Source organism: Pongo pygmaeus, chromosome 19 (assembly GCF_028885625.2).
Source record: "Pongo pygmaeus isolate AG05252 chromosome 19, NHGRI_mPonPyg2-v2.0_pri, whole genome shotgun sequence".
Lineage (NCBI taxonomy): Eukaryota > Metazoa > Chordata > Mammalia > Primates > Hominidae > Pongo > Pongo pygmaeus.
In genome coordinates this window covers 11625204-11644398 of record NC_072392.2, presented here as the reverse complement: position 1 = coordinate 11644398, position 19195 = coordinate 11625204, and the positions used below count along the sequence as shown (strand labels likewise).

Below are 19195 nucleotides of genomic sequence, written 5' to 3'. Positions count from 1 at the left end.
TCTCAAAGTTTATTTGTAGATAGATAAAATTCTCGATGTTACCATTTTCTTTCTGCCTATGGCTCCAGATCATGGAGCAAGGCAGTGGCAGCATTAAGCAAAACCAGCACTAAACTGAGGAGGGGGTCAGGTTGGCCTCCCTGCAGTGTCGTCCAGAACTTCAAAGGGCGATCACTGTGCAGAGGGACTGATGGTCCCCAATGGGATTCTGAGTTGGGGATCGAGATTCTAATTGTGGTGGGTCTCTGGAGACCAGGCCAAGGTGAAGTGATGGGGAACTGTTGACTACATGGATTATTCATTCAGAGGATGATGTTCTGGCTTAGAGAGCCTAGTGCTGGGCTGGGTGGTCTATTTCACAGTAGGGCAGACAGAATTTCATATCCAGCCTGTTGCACGGTGAGAATGGCACAGACAGGCAGTCAGGAGCACAGGGTTTTAGTGACGTCCACATTCCCCAACTGGATAATCTGAGACAAGGAATAAGAGGTAGAAGTAAAACAAAGAGGCCCATTAGACCCTCTCTGCTTCCCAAGCTTAAAGAGATTGCATGGAGCTGTGAAGGGAGCTTGGATCTGCTATTATTGTCTCTAATATTCCTTACCACTTAACCACGTGCCTTTCACACGCTGGACATCAAACAGAAAACAAAACAAAGAGGCCTTATCTGGTGAACAAAGAAAAGGGCAGGACTTAAGTTACCATGGTATCCAAAAGCCTAGAACCTCTAACCAGCTGTCTTAATTTTTAATTTAACCAACATACCCATGGGGAAAAAATATAAAAAAGGTTTAAAAACATGGTGTTCCTCGCAGCCTAGCATGCTGGAAGAAAGTGAAAACAACTATTGTACCTGTGAGTGACGTGGTCCACAAGATGCTGTTTGAACAGGAGGCTCCACCTCTTAATAATATTCAGCAGAGATGCCTTAAAGGGTCGAATATCAATTTTCATCCAGCTGTCAAACACCTTGACGGGCTCCAGCCTGCACACCTCTTCATAGAGTGTTTCATAGGAGTCGATTTGCACTTTAAACTGAGAAAGGAGGGGAGGGTTCTCTGGGATGCCATCTTCCACATGGTCTTCAATTTCTTCTGGAGTGAGAATGTGCCCGTACAGCAGAAACTGACCCAGAACCTCCTTCCGGTCCTCCACATAGAGGTATGAATACTGGCTGAAGGTGCTCCGATAGCCACAGCAGAGGCCCATCATTCTCTGGACTCTCTCCATGAGTGTGCGCCGCATGTTTGCCAAATCTGGCATGCCGTCCAGGTCGACCTGGGGAAGCGAGACAACGGCAGGCAGGTTACACCAGTGCGTGGCAGGAAGTTCGAGATTCAGCTGGAGGGACACAGTTGGAGGGCAGGATGGCTGCAGCTCCAGTACCTGATAGTGAGGAGAGCCGTTTTGTGGGGAAAGCCGTGGCACCAGAGATGATATCCTAAAAATGCTGGTGACGAGACCCTCAACAATGTCATAGAAACCCCCCTTCACTCCAGACTCCAGAGACGGATAGAAAACTAGCTCTGGGATGGCTAGACTCAGTTGTGCTTCAAATATTGGGGTAAGTCCTGCCTTACACTCTGAAAAACACGGAAAACAAGCAAACAAAACAAAGAGTGGATAAAATGGACAAAGTAGAGGACTGTTTTAAAAGTACCCAGAGCAATGCTTTTCTTTAGATAAGCTGCTAGACTGTAGGGAAATGGAAATGTAAAATTTTGTTTACATCCCATACAATGTGAGGGTGATAGTCTTGCAGTGTTTCTCAGTGGGGGAACCACTGACATTTGAATAGGCCCATTCTGCTGCAGGGCTCTTCTGGGTACTGCAGGATATTTACTTTCCTTGTCTTCATGGAGCACATCCTAGTGACTGATCAGCCCAAGCCACTCCCCTTCCACATTCTCAAATGCCTCTTAGGAGACAGTCCAGCCTCTGGTTGAGAAGAGATTGATTTTTTTTTTTTTTTTTTTTTTTTTTTGAGATGCAGTCTGACTTTGTCACCCAGGCTGGAGTGCAGTGGCACAATCTTGGCTCACTGCATCCTCCACCTCCCGGGTTTAAGCGACTCTTCTGCCACAGCCTTCCGAGTAGCTGGGACTACAGGCGCGCGCCACCACGCCTGGCTAATTTTTGTATTTTTAGTAGAGATGGGGTGTCACCATATTGGCCAGGCTGGTCTCAAACTCCTGACCTCGTGATTCGCCTGCCTCAGCCTCCCAAAGTGCTGGGATTACAGGCATGAGCCACCACGCCCACCCAACAAGAGGCTGATTTTTCAAAGCCCATTTCTTGGAAGCAGCTGATTTCTTCCTAGGCACAAGCTATGCAATTCCACTTATCACTCTAGGTGAACGGGGGCAGGCTTGTCAACGATGTACAGACATGAACCACAAAGAGAAATTACAATTCTGCCTATTCTGCTCCTTATCCTTTTCTAAGAAATAACTTAATTTATTGCTGTGGTGCTGTAGTGATAAAAATTTTAAAAACAGTATGAATAATTAACAAATCCCTGATTACTTACTAGGTCAACTTGCCTTGCTAAATTTAAATCAAAATACAACACAGAGCAAGATGTTCCAGGTACAAGATATATGCTTAAGGTTTTTATCAATAACCACTTATTTTTATATGACTTTTCAATTGTAGTTATATTTAGGAGCCTGTTATGGGCTGAATACTGTGGGTGGCAGAGACTGTTCACTGAAATCCATTGTTGTCTTCTTCCCTTGAAATAGAGTAATAACTGGGATTTGACCAGATTTCCCAGCCCTGCTTGCAGACAGGTGTGGCAATGAAATTTCCTCACCAGTGGATGTAGGACAACATGATGGTGCCACTTGTGGGCTGGGACTCTTGAGACTGCAGGTGATCCTTCCCTGTACTCAGTCTCTTTCTCCTCTACCAGACTAGAGCCTGGACATGGCAGTGAGTCAGTTCAACCCCAGAAATGAGGACAAGGCCCTGAAGAATGGTGGAACCACAGGACAGAAGGAACCTGCCCACCAAACTGGAACACTCACCTTCGACTCTTGCTTTCAAGGGTAGACTTCTCTGTCCTTCAAACCATATTGTTGATGGAGTTTTTTGTTACCACAGCTTAGCCAATCACCCTAAGTAAAATACTGCAGTATACTCAAAATACGTAAGAATAGGGCCTTGCCTTCAGAACTGGAGGGATGACAAATTTGCATTATTGGACTCAGGACAGTCCCAATATTTAACTTAAGGGAACACAAGATTGGACTCAAGAGAGTCCCAATATTTGACTTAAGGGAACCCAAGTTTACCAATAACAAACTAATTATACTACTACAAGTTTATAAGATGGTATAGTTTATAAAAACTACTATAAGTTTATGAAATAGTATAGCTTATAAAATCACTTATAATTTGCTTTATATGTGTACTCATGACATATTCTGCATTAATATACATATTATATACTTATAAATTAATAGGTAAAGTTGCATATAGTTTACAGAATTCAAAAGACTTGACAGAATGTTTTGACTGTATGAGATTTTTGTCCCATATGTTGACATGGGACTGTAATCTCTACATTGGATGTAACGCCAATGTAATTATCATCCAAAGCGGATTGTCCTGGTTCCACAATCTTGGTGCACGTAAATCATTTTACTAGGTAAGAGGAGGGACATTTCTCTATGGAGTGGGAAGCGTACAACCTATGCAGGGTTTGGGTTGAGAGATGACAGGGAAACCAACCCAAGCCTTGGGAATGCCCTCAACAACGTCATAGAAGCCCCTGCTCTGCTCTAGACTCCAAAGGTCAAAGTGGTCTACTCCCCTCCAGGTTAACAGTCCAAGGTGAGTGTTCCAGTTTGATGGACAGGTTCCTTCCATCCTGTGGTCCTACCATTTTCCGGGGCCTTATCCTCATTTATTGTGGGTTTGACCAGACAAAATGGTAAGGTGGACCTAGGATGAAAAAGCCACCCAGCTGAACCACTGCAAGGGGTCACCATGATTTTCTTCTCAGAGGCCCCTTTAGGCTCCTTTACTTCCCCTTAGATAACCAGTGTCTTTTAAATTTTATCTATAGTGCTTCAGATCAGGCAGCTGATAAATTCAGCTCCTGCCCCTTTGAAGGAGAATTTGAAGGGCCTCTATATTGTGAAGAAAATGTGTTCCCCTGTCCTCCTATTTCCACAAAGCAAAGGAAACTTTGGTAATCTTGGAGAAAGACTGCCATCTCTTCTCTCCATCCCCTGGTCCCACTCTGTCCTTCCCACAAGTGGACACATGGCACATCAGATAGCCCAGATCAGGAGAACCAGAGAGCCATTGGTCAAGGATGAAGTCATTTAGGCACCATTTCTAGTGCACTGCCTGCACCCAAGTGTGGCTGGGGTGTCTTCCTAGATTCTCTAGGGAGGGCTTAGTGATGAAGCCCCCTGAACCTTCAGCATTAGAGGAGGCTTGGTCAGTTCACTAAGCTGAACACCACCAGTGCTGGTCCGTAAGAGCCAGTTGTCCAGACTTGGTGCCCGTGTTCCATGCCCCATTGGCTTGTTGCTCCCAGGCTCCAGAAGATGATCTCTTACCTTGCTAACTATGCTGGATTTCCTGAGTCCTGTTGTTGATTTCCTTAGTTTGGAGCACCCCTGTATCCTGCAAGCAAAGACCATGCCTCACACTTCAGCCATTCTACCTACCAAGACCATGGGGATGGCCACTGGGGCTACACTCAGTGCTGGGCCTTGCTTCCCTCTGGATTCTTAACCTAGGTGTCTGCATGTAGTCTCTTTTATGGGCTGGATATCTGGACACTGGCCTTGGACTATTTATTTTACATCAGTATTTCATTTCGATCCTTGAGTTCTTAAAAACTCTCATCTAACTTCCATCCTCTAGCTTCAAACTATTTACCTCTGCCTTTCCATTTTGACAAATCCTTCTACAGTTTCTTTGCTAAGCAACTCGGAATCTGCCAGAATGTGAAGGTTTAATTCAACTTTTAGTCCTGAATTTTTCTGCCCTGTCCATCTCATCATTTACTAGCCAAGGTTAGCTCTTTCTGTATCTTTCACTCTGTGTACCTTACCCCAGTTTATCCACTATAAATTCAAAGCCTTTAACTATTTTTTAAAAGCTTCAAAGAATGTCCATTGTGTTCTACACATTTCTTTTTCTTTTGAAAATTACCTCCTCCCCTACTTCTTGTGTGACTCTTTCACCAGAAAAACTTCTGTTTCTTCCATTTTACCTGGCAGACACAATCTCCTTGTGTTCTCAAAAGGCTACAGAGATAAAGTACATGAAGCTTGAAGGCACAGAATGTCCCCACCCATTGCCATAAGTCAAGCTTGGATGAAGCCTTCTGCCTTCATTACTAAGAGTGCTTCCTGCTTCTTAACTTGGTCACTCCTCTTTACTGAAGCTTGATTTAGAGTGAATTCGCTTTTATGCTTTTGCTATGTGCGTCACTACCTTACAGCCTGGTTTATTATCTAATTTTAAGCGTCAGAAATCTTTTGTCTTTGAACAATTTAGAAATTCGATACCTTTTTTATTTTCCTGTGCATCATTCACAAAAGGTCTACAACGTTTCAGGAAAAGTCACAGAGCACTCAGCTGCTCTTCAATATAATTCAACAAATGTTACTGTCATTATCTTTCCAATAATAACCCACATCCATAAGCCAGTAAGTACCAGTATTTTCCAGAAGATACTTGAGGGAGCACTCAATGGCAAGAAAGAATCCATTCAGCAACATATTGTCAATAGAGTTAACATAAGTTTTCCAGATATTGGAGGTTGGGTCTGCTGAAAATAGACACAGGTTTTCCTATAAAAGGAAGAAGAAAGGATATAAAGCTTGTTTAATGGCATGAAAGAACTGGCATAATCAACAGCCAAAATAAAAACAACACATGGAGAAAAAAACTGTCTTGTGGAGAATTTGCTATTACATGTGTATCGAATCCACTCTGCCTAACGAGTATTACCACTGATTGAAAGGAAGGCAAAGTTAGTCCATGATGGTAATATAGGGGCCAACCTGTCCCTGAAGGAGGATGGGGTTGGCCCAGCTTCTCAGAAGCAATGCTGATGCATGCAAAATGTGTGCTTCCTAAGTGCTGGTTGATATACTGTGGAGGAAGTTGCATCAGGGCAGAAGTGAGGGTAGGCAGAGGAAGGAATTCTAAGGGTAGACAGTATTAAGATTCAAGGTTTAATAAAAATTTCAGCTTCAAAGAAGCAAAGCATCTTCTGATTAATTCTTAGAAATGAGCTGAAATGTTTTGCAGTTGGCATTCAATCCTACTGAGTGATTTAGAAAATGCACACGAATAAATCAAAAATGTTTCTCTCTCTCTCTCTCTCTCCCCTCCTTCCTTCCCGCCTTCTCTTTTACATGATACACTCTTGACCTATTGGAGTCCAAGCATCACCATGGTAACAAGGTTTGGGCTTCAAGGAAAGGAAGCCTAAATGCTCAGCAATGCCAAGTACAGACATCCCATTTACTCTTTGTCATTTGCAGTATTAACACTTTTTACAGCAACTTTCCAGTTATCTAATATCTTCAGAAAAAGCAGGAACTAACTTGCAGAAGTAACTTTTCTAGATGACTCATATTTACCTCTTCAAGATGTATTGCCATGTTATAAATCTCCCTGGATTTAAACAATCTCATGATCCTGCTTTTAGGTAACACAACTCTACAATTTCTAAGATGCAATACCTACACCTTTCTTTCCTAAGTAGACTTAAGATGTTCTTTGTGACTTAAAGTCCATCATCATGCAAATCACAACACAGTGACAAGACAGAGTTGCTCTCAGGTATTAAGATGCGTATGCTTGTTTGCTTCCACATTAAATCACTTCTAGTGTTTATGACTGCTTTGTATAATTGTTCTGTCTTCTCTTACTGTCAAGCTATCAATATAATATCTATATCTTTCACCTTTGTTTACTGCCTTAAATCTATTGTGGTCTAAGAAACAAACGTGTTGGAATTTTCTATGAAGTAGGAAGAAATAGTTCAGGTTTCTGATTTTAACCACAACAGCAGAGAGTGAGATTGTACTTGCTCTTCTTCTGCAAACAAACAAAGAACTGATTATAATAAAATTGGTTTGGGTAACTGGATAACAGACAGAACAAGAATGTGATCCTTGAAAGAAGGGACATACTCAAGGTGAGCCTCACAACCACCTGGCTTTCTACCCAAAGGCCCTTTTCAAACTATGGCATAGATTAGTGGAGCTTAGTTACAGCATCCCTGCTGATAGGCAGAGAAGACAGAATTTGGAGTTTGGTGCTGCTGTGGTGGCTGGGTCCTCTTGAGTCTGACTGAGGAATCAGCTATATATGTTTAGAGCAAGCCTCTGGTAAAGAATAGTTGCAGAGGGCTCTAAGCTGAATGGAAATTATGTAGGCCATATAGTGTTGGAAGATGTTAGGGTTCTATTAGAAATAATGAAGCAATCTTGCAGATAACCCAGGAATTCAGTTGAGACCCTGGAAACACCATAAGTTAGAGCTGCTCGATTACAGAGTAAGTCCTCTTTAGACCCTTAAAAAGTGAGCCTCAACAGGATCAAGATGATCCATCAGCAAATTAGTGGCCTGCCAAAACAAAAATCAAACTCTTTAAAGGAAAAAAACCCGGATTCTCAAGTGGCATTCAAGTGGCCTCCAACATGTCTAGCACATAATAAAAAAATTACTAGACATACAAAGTAGCAGAAAAATGTGCCATTTAACCAGGAGAGAAAACAGTCACTAAAAACAGATTCAGAAAATAATCTGGGTAGGTCTCTGATTTCATAGTTGTCATACTAACCCTAGAAAGCCTACTCATTAAACCTATTTTATGTGAGAGAAAATTAAACTTCTGTCTCATTAAAAAAGAGAAAAGAAATAGACTCAGAAGATAACACAGATATTGAAATTAGCAGATAAGAACATCATAATTTCACAAAATTTAGTGAAAAAGAGTTTCAAGAAACTTGCAAACTCCAAGCATGAAGAACACAATGAAAACCAACTTAGGAATATTATCCCTGTGCTGAAAAAATATCAAAGATTAAAAAAGAATCTAGTAAAATCAGCCTGAGATAAATAATACATTACATATAGAGAAACAAAGATTCAAATTATGACTGACTTCTTATAAGAAACATTGGAGGGTAGGAGATAATGAAATAACTTCCAAAAGAAAAGCAAAACTATAAACACAATTGTGTATCGAATGAAACTGTCCTTTAAAAACAAAGATGAAATAAGGACATTTTTAGATAAACAAAGACTGAGAAAATATGTCATAAGCAGACCTGAACTTGAAGAAGTAGTAAATAAATTCTTCAGGCCGAAGAGAAATAATCCCAGATGGTAATTTATGTCTATAAAAGGGAATAACAAGCCTGAAGATGATGAATATGTGAGTAAATATAAAACACTGTAAATATTTTTTCTTAAATTTTAAAAGTAAAAACTATAACACTGCATTGTGGGGCTCAATATGCATATTAATAGATACCATATATTTTACTATTAATATATATTATGTGTGTGTTCCTATATATAAATATCTTACACAACAGCAGTACAAAAAATAGGTGAGAGGTTAAATTGCACCACACTTTTGCAAGGTTTCTGTAGGAAAAGTCTAGGTAGAGTGTGATAAGCTGAAGATGCATACTGAAACCTAGAACAACCACTAGAATTTCAATGCAACAAGGTAAAGCTGAAATGCCAATTGAGAAATTAAAATAGAATACTAAAAAATATACAATTACCCAACAAGCAAGTGAGAATGGAAGAGCAGAGGAACAAGAACGCAATGAAGCAAATAGAAAACAAAAAGCAAAATTTAGTACAGCTAAATTCAACCATACAAATACTTACATTAAATGTAAACAGTCTATGCATTCCAATTAATAGGCAGAGTTGTTAGACTTAAAAAAGTAAATTTGTATTATATGCTGACTAAAAAGACAAGAAATTTCAATCCAAGAAACAAAAGGTTGAATGTAAAACGGTAGGAAAAGATGCAAAATACAAAAAGTAAGAATAATGAATCAGAAAGGAAAGGCTACATTATTATCAGAAAAAAATAGACTTCAAAACAAGAGGGTATTATCAGAAATAAAAGGGGAATTTCATAATGATAAAATGGTCAATTAATCAGGAAATTGTAATAATTATAAATGTGATAAAATGTTACACATTTATAATAATTATAAAAGTGATAAAATATTACCACATTTATAATAATTATAAATGTGTAAAATGTTACATTTATAATAATTATAAATGTGATAAAATGTTACACATTTATAATTATAAATGTGATAAAATGTTACATTTATAATAATTATAAATGTGAAATTTATAGTTATTATAACAGAACTTAACAGAACTTCAAACAAATGACAAAAAAATTTAAGAGAACTAAAATTGAAATAGACAAATCCAAAATTGTAAGTGGAGATTTTAACACTCTACCTTTAATAATTGATAGAACAAATAGCCTGCAAAAGATCACAACAATGCTATCAATTGCTTTGAATTAATTCATATTTATAGAACACTATCCCCAACAAAAGAAGAATAAACATTATTGTCAAGTCTCCAAGGAACACTCAGTAAGATAGACCATATTCTGGGTCATGAAACAAGTCTCAGCAAATTCCCAAAGACTGAAAGCTTACAGAGTGTCTTCTCTGAGCACAATAGAATTAAATTAGGTATCAAGTTTTAAAGATATCCAGAGAAGCTCTGAATATATGGAGATTAAACAACAAACCTCAAAGTGACCACTAAGTAAAAGAAGTTATAACAAGAGCTAGGCATGGTAGCTCACACCTGTAATCCCAGCACTTTGGGAGGTCGAGGCGGGTGGATCATTTGAGGCCAGGAGTTCCAGACCAGCCTGGCCAACAGGGCAAAACCTCATCTCTACCAAAAATTCAAAAATTAGCTGGGTGTGGTGGCATATCCCTATAATCCCAGCCATTTGGGAGGCTGAAGCACAAGAATCGCTTGAAATTGGGAAGCGGAGGTTGCAGTAAGTCGAGACAGTACCTCTGCACTCCAGCCTAGGGGACAGAGCAAGACTCTCTCAAAAAAAAGAAACATTTAAAACTGAATAATAATGCAAATGAGGTAGATCAAATTTGTAGAATGAAACTAAAGTACTAAAAGGGTAACTAGTATCACCATCAGCCCATATTCGAGAGAAAGGCTTAAAAATCAAGACCCTAAGTTTATACCCTAAGAGGCTAAAAACAGATAAGCAACTAACCCTAAAATAACTTGAATGAAATAATAAAAAACATAAATTAATAAACTAGAAAATAGATGAATAGAGAAAATTAGCAAAATCAAAATTTGGTTTTGAAAGGATTTATAAAATTAAGAAAAAGAAAAAATCTCTAGCAAAACTGACCAAGAAAAACAAGTCACAGATTGCCAATATTAGGAATGAAAAAGGAAGCAGCACTACAGATCCCATAGACACATAATGTTGAGGTGATCAGACCCAACACCAGGTCGTGGGGTCTACGAAGTCCAGTGGAGTCAAAGGAATGAGATAAGACAAGTTAAGAGTACATAGAGTGGCTCCAGGGGGCCAACGCCAGTTTGGAGGCTGTGAAGGCCCTGAGCTCTGGGAGCCCACACTATTTATTGGTAATCGAACAAAGAAGCAGGTGGTGAGGACGTGCTGATGTAGGAGTAGACAGATGAGGATGTGAGGATAGAAAGGTAGCGGTGCATCAAGCATAGCTGTGACGGTTTAGCAAATGCTCTGCTACTTGAGATAAGGGAAAACAGGTTCTTCTAATTCAAGATACAATGAATTTATGATCTTGAGAGAGCAAGGAGCAAGGGGCCAGTGAGTCTGGACACATTCCAGAGGCTATAAGGGGTTTTATGCCCTGAAGCCTGGGTTCTCTCCCAGCCACAAGGGGCTTTATGCCCTGGGCTTAGATTGTAGTGCGGCAGGGCAGCCTTCCACCCTTTGGCACAGAGCTTGGTGTTCCATAGGCCGCAAGGGGTTTTAGACCCCGGACACAGGACATGTTCCAAGACTCTTTTACATTATGTCAGACAAGCAAGCCCTGCCTCAGCTCTTCTGCCAACACAAAATGATAAAAGAAATAATTATGAACAATTTTTTTGCCAGTAAGTTTTATAACTTAGATAAAATGAAAACATTTGTAGAAAAAAACAACTTGCAAAAACTAATAAAGGTGTTAGGCAAAAAATCTAAATAGTCTTTCATCTATCTAAGAAATAATTATCAAACACTTTCCCCAAAAGAAACATCCATGTCCAGAAGTACTCCCTGGTGAATTCTATCACACATTTAAGGTTGAGTCAAGACCAACCTTCCACAAACTTTTTCAGAAAATAAAAGAGGAAATACTTCCCAACTCATTTTATAAGGCTAGCATACTCTTAACACCGAAACAAGAACATCAAAAGAAAATAAAAGTAGAAGATAAATGTCATTCTTAAACACATGTACAAAAATCTTTTAAAATTATCAAAGCAAATTCTATAATACATGAAAAGATTAATATGACATGACCGAGTGCACTTATCTCAGAAATGCAAATTTGGGTTTAACATTGAAAAAAAAAAAAAAAGGACAATGTGCCCATTAACAGAAAAAAGGAGTAAAATTATATAACTACCTCAGGAGATGTAGAGAAATCATGTGATAAAATTTGATGTTAAATCACGATGAAACTCTTTTAGCCAACTAGGAATAAAAGGGGTCTTCCTGTGTCTGATAAAGAACATCCACAAAACCCTACAGCTAAAAATTTAATGGTGAATTACCAAATGTGTCTCCATATAATTGGAAATGAGGCGAGCATTTCTACTCTCACCACTTCAACATTATACTGAAGGTTGTAGCCAGAGCAATAAGGCCAAAAAGAAAAAAAAAGACAAAAAAAATTGGAAATAAAGAGGTAATATTGTCTCTATTTGCAAATGACTTATTTACATAGATCATCATCCTAAATTTACAAAGCAATTACTACATCTAATAAATTTAGAAAGATCACAGAATATAATATCAAAATGTAAAAATCAATGATGCTTTTATACACTACCTGATAGTAATTGGAAAATAAAATTAATAAAACAATTCCATTTATTATAGAACTGCAAACACAAAAAACTTAGTGCTAGATTTAATGGAAAATGTGTGAGACTTCTACACTAAAACTACAAAGTATTGCAGAGAAAAATTAGAGACTTAACTAAGGGAAGAGATATGCCGTGTTCATGAATTGCTAAATTCAATATTGTTAAGGTCTTTATTTTCCACAAATTAATCTACAGATTTAATGTAATCTCAATCAAAATCACATCTAGCTTTTTTCCCCCTAGAAATTGGCAGGCTGAATCTAAAATTTATGTGGATATGTAAAGAACTTATACTAGTCAAAGTGACCTTGAAAAGGAAAAACGAAATTGCAGGACATATAGAACCTGATTTTCAGACTTACTAATAATCAATTTTCTCTTGATCAATAATCAAGAACAAGTGGCATTGATATTTTCTACCATATATATTTTATATTAATATTTTATACAATTAATCAATTTTCAACAAAGATGCCAAACAATTCAAAAAGGAAAGTTATTTTGTAATAGTATGGAAACAATCAGATGTTAATATGGAAAACAATGGACTCAACTCCTGTAACCTCCTAAACAAAAATTAATTCAAGATAGATAATACTCCTGAATAAAAAAGTTAAAACTGTAAAGCTTCTAAAAGAAAAAATACAAAAGAATATCTTTGCAATCTTTGGAGTAGATAGTTTCCTTAGGACCCAAAAGTACTAACCACAAGAGGAAAAAAGGGAAATCACACTACATGAAAATTTAAAACTATTTCTTATCAAAATATATCAATAAGAAAATAAGGAAACCAACAATTTGGAGAAGATATTCACAATACACATATCTGTCAAAAGATGTGTAACCAGAAGCTGTAAAGGATTCTTAGAACTACAAACAATCCAATTTAAAATGAGAAAAACACTTAGACACTTTATAGAAGAATTCATATAATTGGCCAATCAGCATATGAAAAAATATTCAAAAGTATAAATCTTCAGGGAAAGACAAATTAAAATTTCAGTGAGATACCAAAACACACTAACTAAAATGGTAAAAATTTAAAAGACCCACAACATAAACCCACAATTTGGTGAAGAGGTAGGGCAACTGAACTTTATTACACTGCCACTGGGAGTATAAATTACACAATCACTTTTGAAAACTGCTGGGCTATTACTTACAAACATTAAACATATGCCTACTGATGACCCTGCAATTCCCAAGAGAAATGAAAACATATGTCCATGGAATAACTTATATCAGACTGTACATACAAGCTTTATTTATAATAGAAACTAGAAATAACTCAAAGACCATCATTAGGGGACTGGATGAACGAATTCTGTTATATTCATACGATGGAATTCTAGCAATAAAAAGAATTAGACTCGAAATAAATGCAACAATATGGATAAATCTCAATAACACTAGGCTAAGTTTTAAAAAAGGCAGACACAAAAGAGAACATGCTATGTAATTCCATTTACAGGAAAAGACAAATTTACTCTATATTGACAGAAAGCTGATCAGTGATTGAGGCTGGCAGGAGAATGGGGATGTATTGACTGGAAAGAGTGACAGGTGAACTTTCTAGGGTGATAGCAAATGTTTTGTATTGTGTAGTTACCTGAGTGTATACATTTGTAAAAATTCACTGAGCTCTATGTATACTTTTTGTCTGTACATTGTACTGCATGTATATTATACTACAACTTTAATAAGTGAATAACCAACTGCACCCAAATATGCAACAGTGGGATGAGTTAGTCAAATCCTGGTGCATCCACACAATTAAACATTACACATGATATCATAGAAGAATAATTAGTGACAGACAGTTATTGGGTTACACTGTTTTAAAAATCAAGTTATAGCAAATCAGCAAGAAAAGAACAAACAATTCCATCAAAAAGTGTGCTAAAGATGCGAATAGACAATTCTCAAAAGAAGATAAACAAATGGCCAACAAATATATGAAAAAATCCTCAACATCACTAATGATCAGGGAAATGCAAATCAAAACCACAATGCAATACCACCTTACTCCTGCATGAATGGCCATAACCAAACAAATAAAAAAAAACAGATGGTGGTGTAGATGTGATGAAAAGGGAACACTTTTACACTGCTGATGGGAATGTAAACTAGCACAACCACTATGAAAAACAGTGTGGAGATTCCTGAAAGAACTAAAAGTAGAACTACCATTTGACCCAGCGATCCCACTACTGGGTATCTACCCGGAGGAAAAGAAGTCATTATATGAAAAAGATACTTGGCACAGGCCTGTTTATAGCAGTACAATTTGCAATTGCAAAAATATGGAACCAGCCCAAATGCCCATCAATCAACGAGTGGATAAAGAAATTGTGATACGTATATGTGTGTGTGTGTGTGTGTGTCTATGTGTGTGTGTGTGTATATATATATATATCTCCCACCCTTTCCTCTGAGTCCCCAAAATCCATTGTATCATTCTTATGCCTTTGCCTCCTCATAGTTTAGCTCCCACTTATGAGTGAGAACATACAATGTTTGGTTTTCCATTCCTGAGTTACTTCACTTAGAATAATGGTCTCCAATTCCATCCAGGTTGCTGCAAATGCCATTATTTCATTCCTTTTCCTGGCTGAGTAGCATTCCATGGGGTGTGTGTGTGTGTGTGTGTGTGTGTGTGTATACATATATGACTGTAGCTCTGCATTTATCCAATATATTACACAACCTCCAGGGCAGTCATAAAGGTCCCTTAGGTCAAATACAAAACTTAGTAATTAGGCCTTAAATAATGTTTGCCTTTTGATAATTTAAATATTTTTAGGCAAAAACCATGGAACAGAAGCTCCATGAACAGAAGAAATTTTTATCTTTTTCTCTAAATTTTTATCCTTTATCTAATTCTGTATACACACACATACATACACACACACACACACACACACACACACACACACACACCATGGAATGCTAGTCAGCCACGAAAAGGAATGAAATAATGGCATTTGCAGCAACCTGGGTGGAATTGGAGACCATTATTCTAAGTGAAGTAACTCAGGAATGGAAAACCAAACATTGTATGTTCTCACTCATAAGTGGGAGCCAAACTATGAGGAGGCAAAGGCATAAGAAGGATAGATACAATGGACTTTGGAAAGGGTGGGAGGGGGGTGAGGGTAAAAGACTACACATTGTGTACAGTGTACACTGCTCGGGTGATGGGTGCCTATGTACCAATTAGCAGAAAAAGATAAAAATTTCTTCTGTTCGTGGAGTTTCTGTTCAGTGGTTTTTGTCTAAAAATATTTAAATTATCAAAAGGTAAACATTACTTAAGGCCTAATTACTAAGTTTTGTATTTGACCTAAGGGACCTTTATGACTACCCTGGAGGTCGTGTAATGTATTGGATAAATGCAGAGCTACAGTCAGACAGCTCTGCCTCCTATTAACTGGGCAGCTATAGACAATTAATTTAGCCTCTCTGTGCCTTCGTTTTCTTATCAATAAAATGATAATGAAAGTATCTCATTTTCATGAGAATTACGCGAAATGGACAGTGCTTAGGACAGTGCCTGGCACTGTATGGTAGTGTATGGTAGACACTAGCTAAATATCAACTACTATTATTATGTTATAATAAGAATTATTATTAAAGTGTCTGAACTTTTAGAGACTTTTGTGATAAGTATTTTGGCTTGTAGCCATTTTTGGTTATTTCCTGGTTGACCCCTGGATAATTAAAACGTTACAATAGGTACTTTTTTCTAGGTCACTGTGCTTGTTTCACTGATTTTGAGATTTAACTCTCTGAATTTTTTCTCATTCTGACTTTCAAGAGCATGGATTTGAGCATTTTTCATCACATAGATAGGTGATAGATCAATAGATAGATACATAGATGATAGATGGATGATAGATAGATTTTAAACTTTTAAAATCTTAAGTAATTTCTTTTTTTGCTTGATGGTTTTCTTCTACCTCAAAGCGAAGACTATATCTTACGTTTTCTTGGTATTCGATATAGTGCCCCAGGACAGCTATGGAAATACAGCTGATGCATGGATGGGTGAATGAGTGGATGAACGAACAGTTGGATGAAAGAAAGATGAATGAAAAGCGGATGCCTGGGTTCTACAACAGCTACTGATTTACTGGATGTGGGGACAGAAGGGGTTAAAAATTAAATCAACTTGAGGGACTCTTCAACTTGAGGGGCTCTTTACTCTCAAAGACAAAATTGGGATAATTATCTTAATTCTGGTAATCATTAGTGCCTAAGGCTCAACATTTTTATTGTGCTTCAAACCACAGAAAATCCACAGATAACAACTGTGATTCACTTGTGACCTTCCACAGGAGTCAACTTGTCAGACATGGCCCTATGGCTACTTGCGTAGGGCTGGAACTGGTGGCCATTTATAATCCTTTCCCATTGTTCACAAGGAAGCTTTAGTCTTTGATGATGGGACATGAAGTTTCCCTGACCACTAATGCAGGGCAGAGCTTTACAGCATGAAGTGTAGCACTCTGCATTTTTTCCTCTTATCACACACAGTTAGGGACACCATGGTAGTCTTTCATTTCTTTAGGCTCTACGGAGCTGGGTTATAGGGATGATGCTGGAGGACCACAGTATGTTGTGTGGGCAAGCTGGGATGGGGGTGGTTAGTGCAGTGGATAATTTGGGATTCTGCCCTTGTCATCTTCTTCTGTTCCCTTGGGGGTAGGTGTGAGACCGAAGTCATGTGACAATTAAGTGTTGTCACCACGAAGGTAGTAAGAATTTCAACACATTGTTACCAAAATGCAACTTTTCATTTGCCCAATCTATTAGCTTTAGTCTTTTGCTATCAGCCTAAACTTCTATCCTTGACTTCAGAAGACACTGCACTTATTGACTGTCCTAATCACATATTGCATCCAAACACACTTTTTGATGCTTTCCCTAAACTCGTAGTATGTGCGCCTGAGTGGCTGGGTTATTACCTGAACAAGGGCGTGGATCTTAAGGCCAGATTCCTTGACGAGATTGTAATATTTTTCCATTCGATCATGCTGATCATCCAGAGAAAGGAGAGATTCCCTTTTTCCATCTTTTCTCTTAAATATTGGAGCCACCCATGTTTTCATGATGTTTTGGATCTCTTCCATATTGTCTTTAGTTTTCTGAATTCTTTGTTCAAGATCATGAATACTGCTGGTGATTTGAGTGACATAATCGCAAATGCCTGTTCCCCAAAAGAAACATAATTAATTGAAATAGCCTGCAGTGGCATAGCTAAAGGGCTAGTTGCTATGAAAGATAGGGATTTAATACTTGTGAGTGTTATAAGACTTTTCTACACAAGTAACTTCATTATCATCAGAATATTCTCCCTCCTAGTTGTATTAAAAAGCCAACCCTGGCTGGGCGCGGTGGCTCACGCCTGTAATCCCAGCACTTTGGGAGGCCGAGGCAGGCGGACCACGAGGTCAGATTGAGACCATCCTGGCTAACACGGTGAAACCCCGTCTCTACTAAAAATACAAAAAATTAGCCGGGCGCAGTGGCAGGCGCCTGTAGTCCCAGCTACTCAGGAGGCTGAGGCAGGAGAATGGCGTGAACACTGGAGGCAGAGCTTGCAGTGAGCCGAGATTGTGCCACTGCAGTCCAGCCTGGGCGACAGAGTGAGAATCTGTCTCAAAAAAAAAAAAAAAAGCCAACCCTTACCATGATCCTGATTATGGAGGAAGAGAAAGAGGTAATGCTTACTTACGAAGCACACAAAAGTTGGTACAGCTGCTAGGGGATACAATTTTATATCCAAATACCAGTGAGACTTGATGACCTTATTTGAGTTAATCTTTCCTTTAATGTTTTAAGCACTTTCATCTTGTTAAATTTTGAAAATGTCTTTTCCTCTTGTAAATGAAATAAAGTAGTAACTTGTTTAATATGGCATTCTAAGACTTTCATGAGTCAACTGTAATCTTTTTTTTTCAAACTTTAACCCTTCTGAGGACCCTAATTTGAATTAATCTCCCTCTCCTGATTCCCTCCTGTGATTCCGTCCTGTGAATCCCTCTCCTGTTATTCATCACAGTTTATTTTTAACTCTATGACGGCTTTTCATATGGCTCCATATAACTTATGTTGTATATCTGTCTGTTGTCCCCACTAAATGTGAGCTCTTTGAGGGTAGAGACCATGTCCCACACACCTCAAATCTAATTTGTCACACAGTACCCTGCACATATTAATCAGCCAATGAAAGTGTATTGAATTGAGAGATACGAGAGAAGTCAATGCATACTGCTTTAAGATGCTTACAATCTACTTAAGAAAATTAAATAACAAAGATAATATAGTAAGAGGTCTCACTCATGGAGCACCCAATATATGCTGGAGACTGTAGGAGATCTTACGCAACCTCTGAGCCTCCCAACGTGCATGGCAGCAAGGTTTTCTAAATTTATTAGCTATATCCATAGAGAAGGAAAAAAAGGAATACCAACACTTCTTGCCTTCTCTGCTCGGATATGTGTCAAAGGAGAATACAGGCTTATGTTTCAACCCCAAATAAGATTACCAGGGAATAATTGGAGGTTCTATGAACTTTATTAGATCCTTGAATCTCCATGTTTTTGTCAGATTTCAGATGGTGCCCTGTTACCTTCTGTTTTCCAGTTCAAAGTCTCCTCTGCTGCTCTGAGGCGGAGATCAATATTTTGCAGCTCTTCCTCCACTAATGGAAATTCCACCTCCAGCGGAGTTTTCATAACCTTGTTGTACCAATTTGCCATCAACTCTAAATTAGCCACAAGCTGCCGATAGAAATCCCTGGAGGAGAACATGGCTGCTGCTGTCTCAGGGATGTGTTTCATCTCTCTGGGTTCAAGATAGCTCATTTCTTTCAGCACTGAAATCAGCTGGAGAAAAGAAGCAACATAAGTGTCTGTCGTTCAATGATAATGAATAATCTGCAGCATCGGTCAAGGACTGGACAGTCCCAGGAGGCCCCAAAGATCTTCTGGGTCTCTTCTTAAGTTCTGCTCCTATCAGTTTCTTAAATCTAGTCTCAGAAAAG

At 38.4% G+C, this 19195-nt stretch overlaps 1 protein-coding gene across 1 annotated transcript in view; it reads right to left on the bottom strand.

The window, feature by feature from the left end:
- The window catches only part of DNAH9 (dynein axonemal heavy chain 9), a 379881-nt gene that overhangs the window by 302342 nt on the left and 58344 nt on the right, over positions 1-19195 (bottom strand). The window contains exons 13-17 of the mRNA XM_054456248.2: positions 18782-19037; positions 17115-17356; positions 5684-5819; positions 1387-1583; positions 854-1278 (exon numbers count right to left, since the gene is read on the bottom strand). Of these exons, the coding sequence (XP_054312223.2) occupies positions 854-1278; positions 1387-1583; positions 5684-5819; positions 17115-17356; positions 18782-19037 (1256 nt within the window). The remainder of the gene's footprint in view (positions 1-853; positions 1279-1386; positions 1584-5683; positions 5820-17114; positions 17357-18781; positions 19038-19195) is intronic.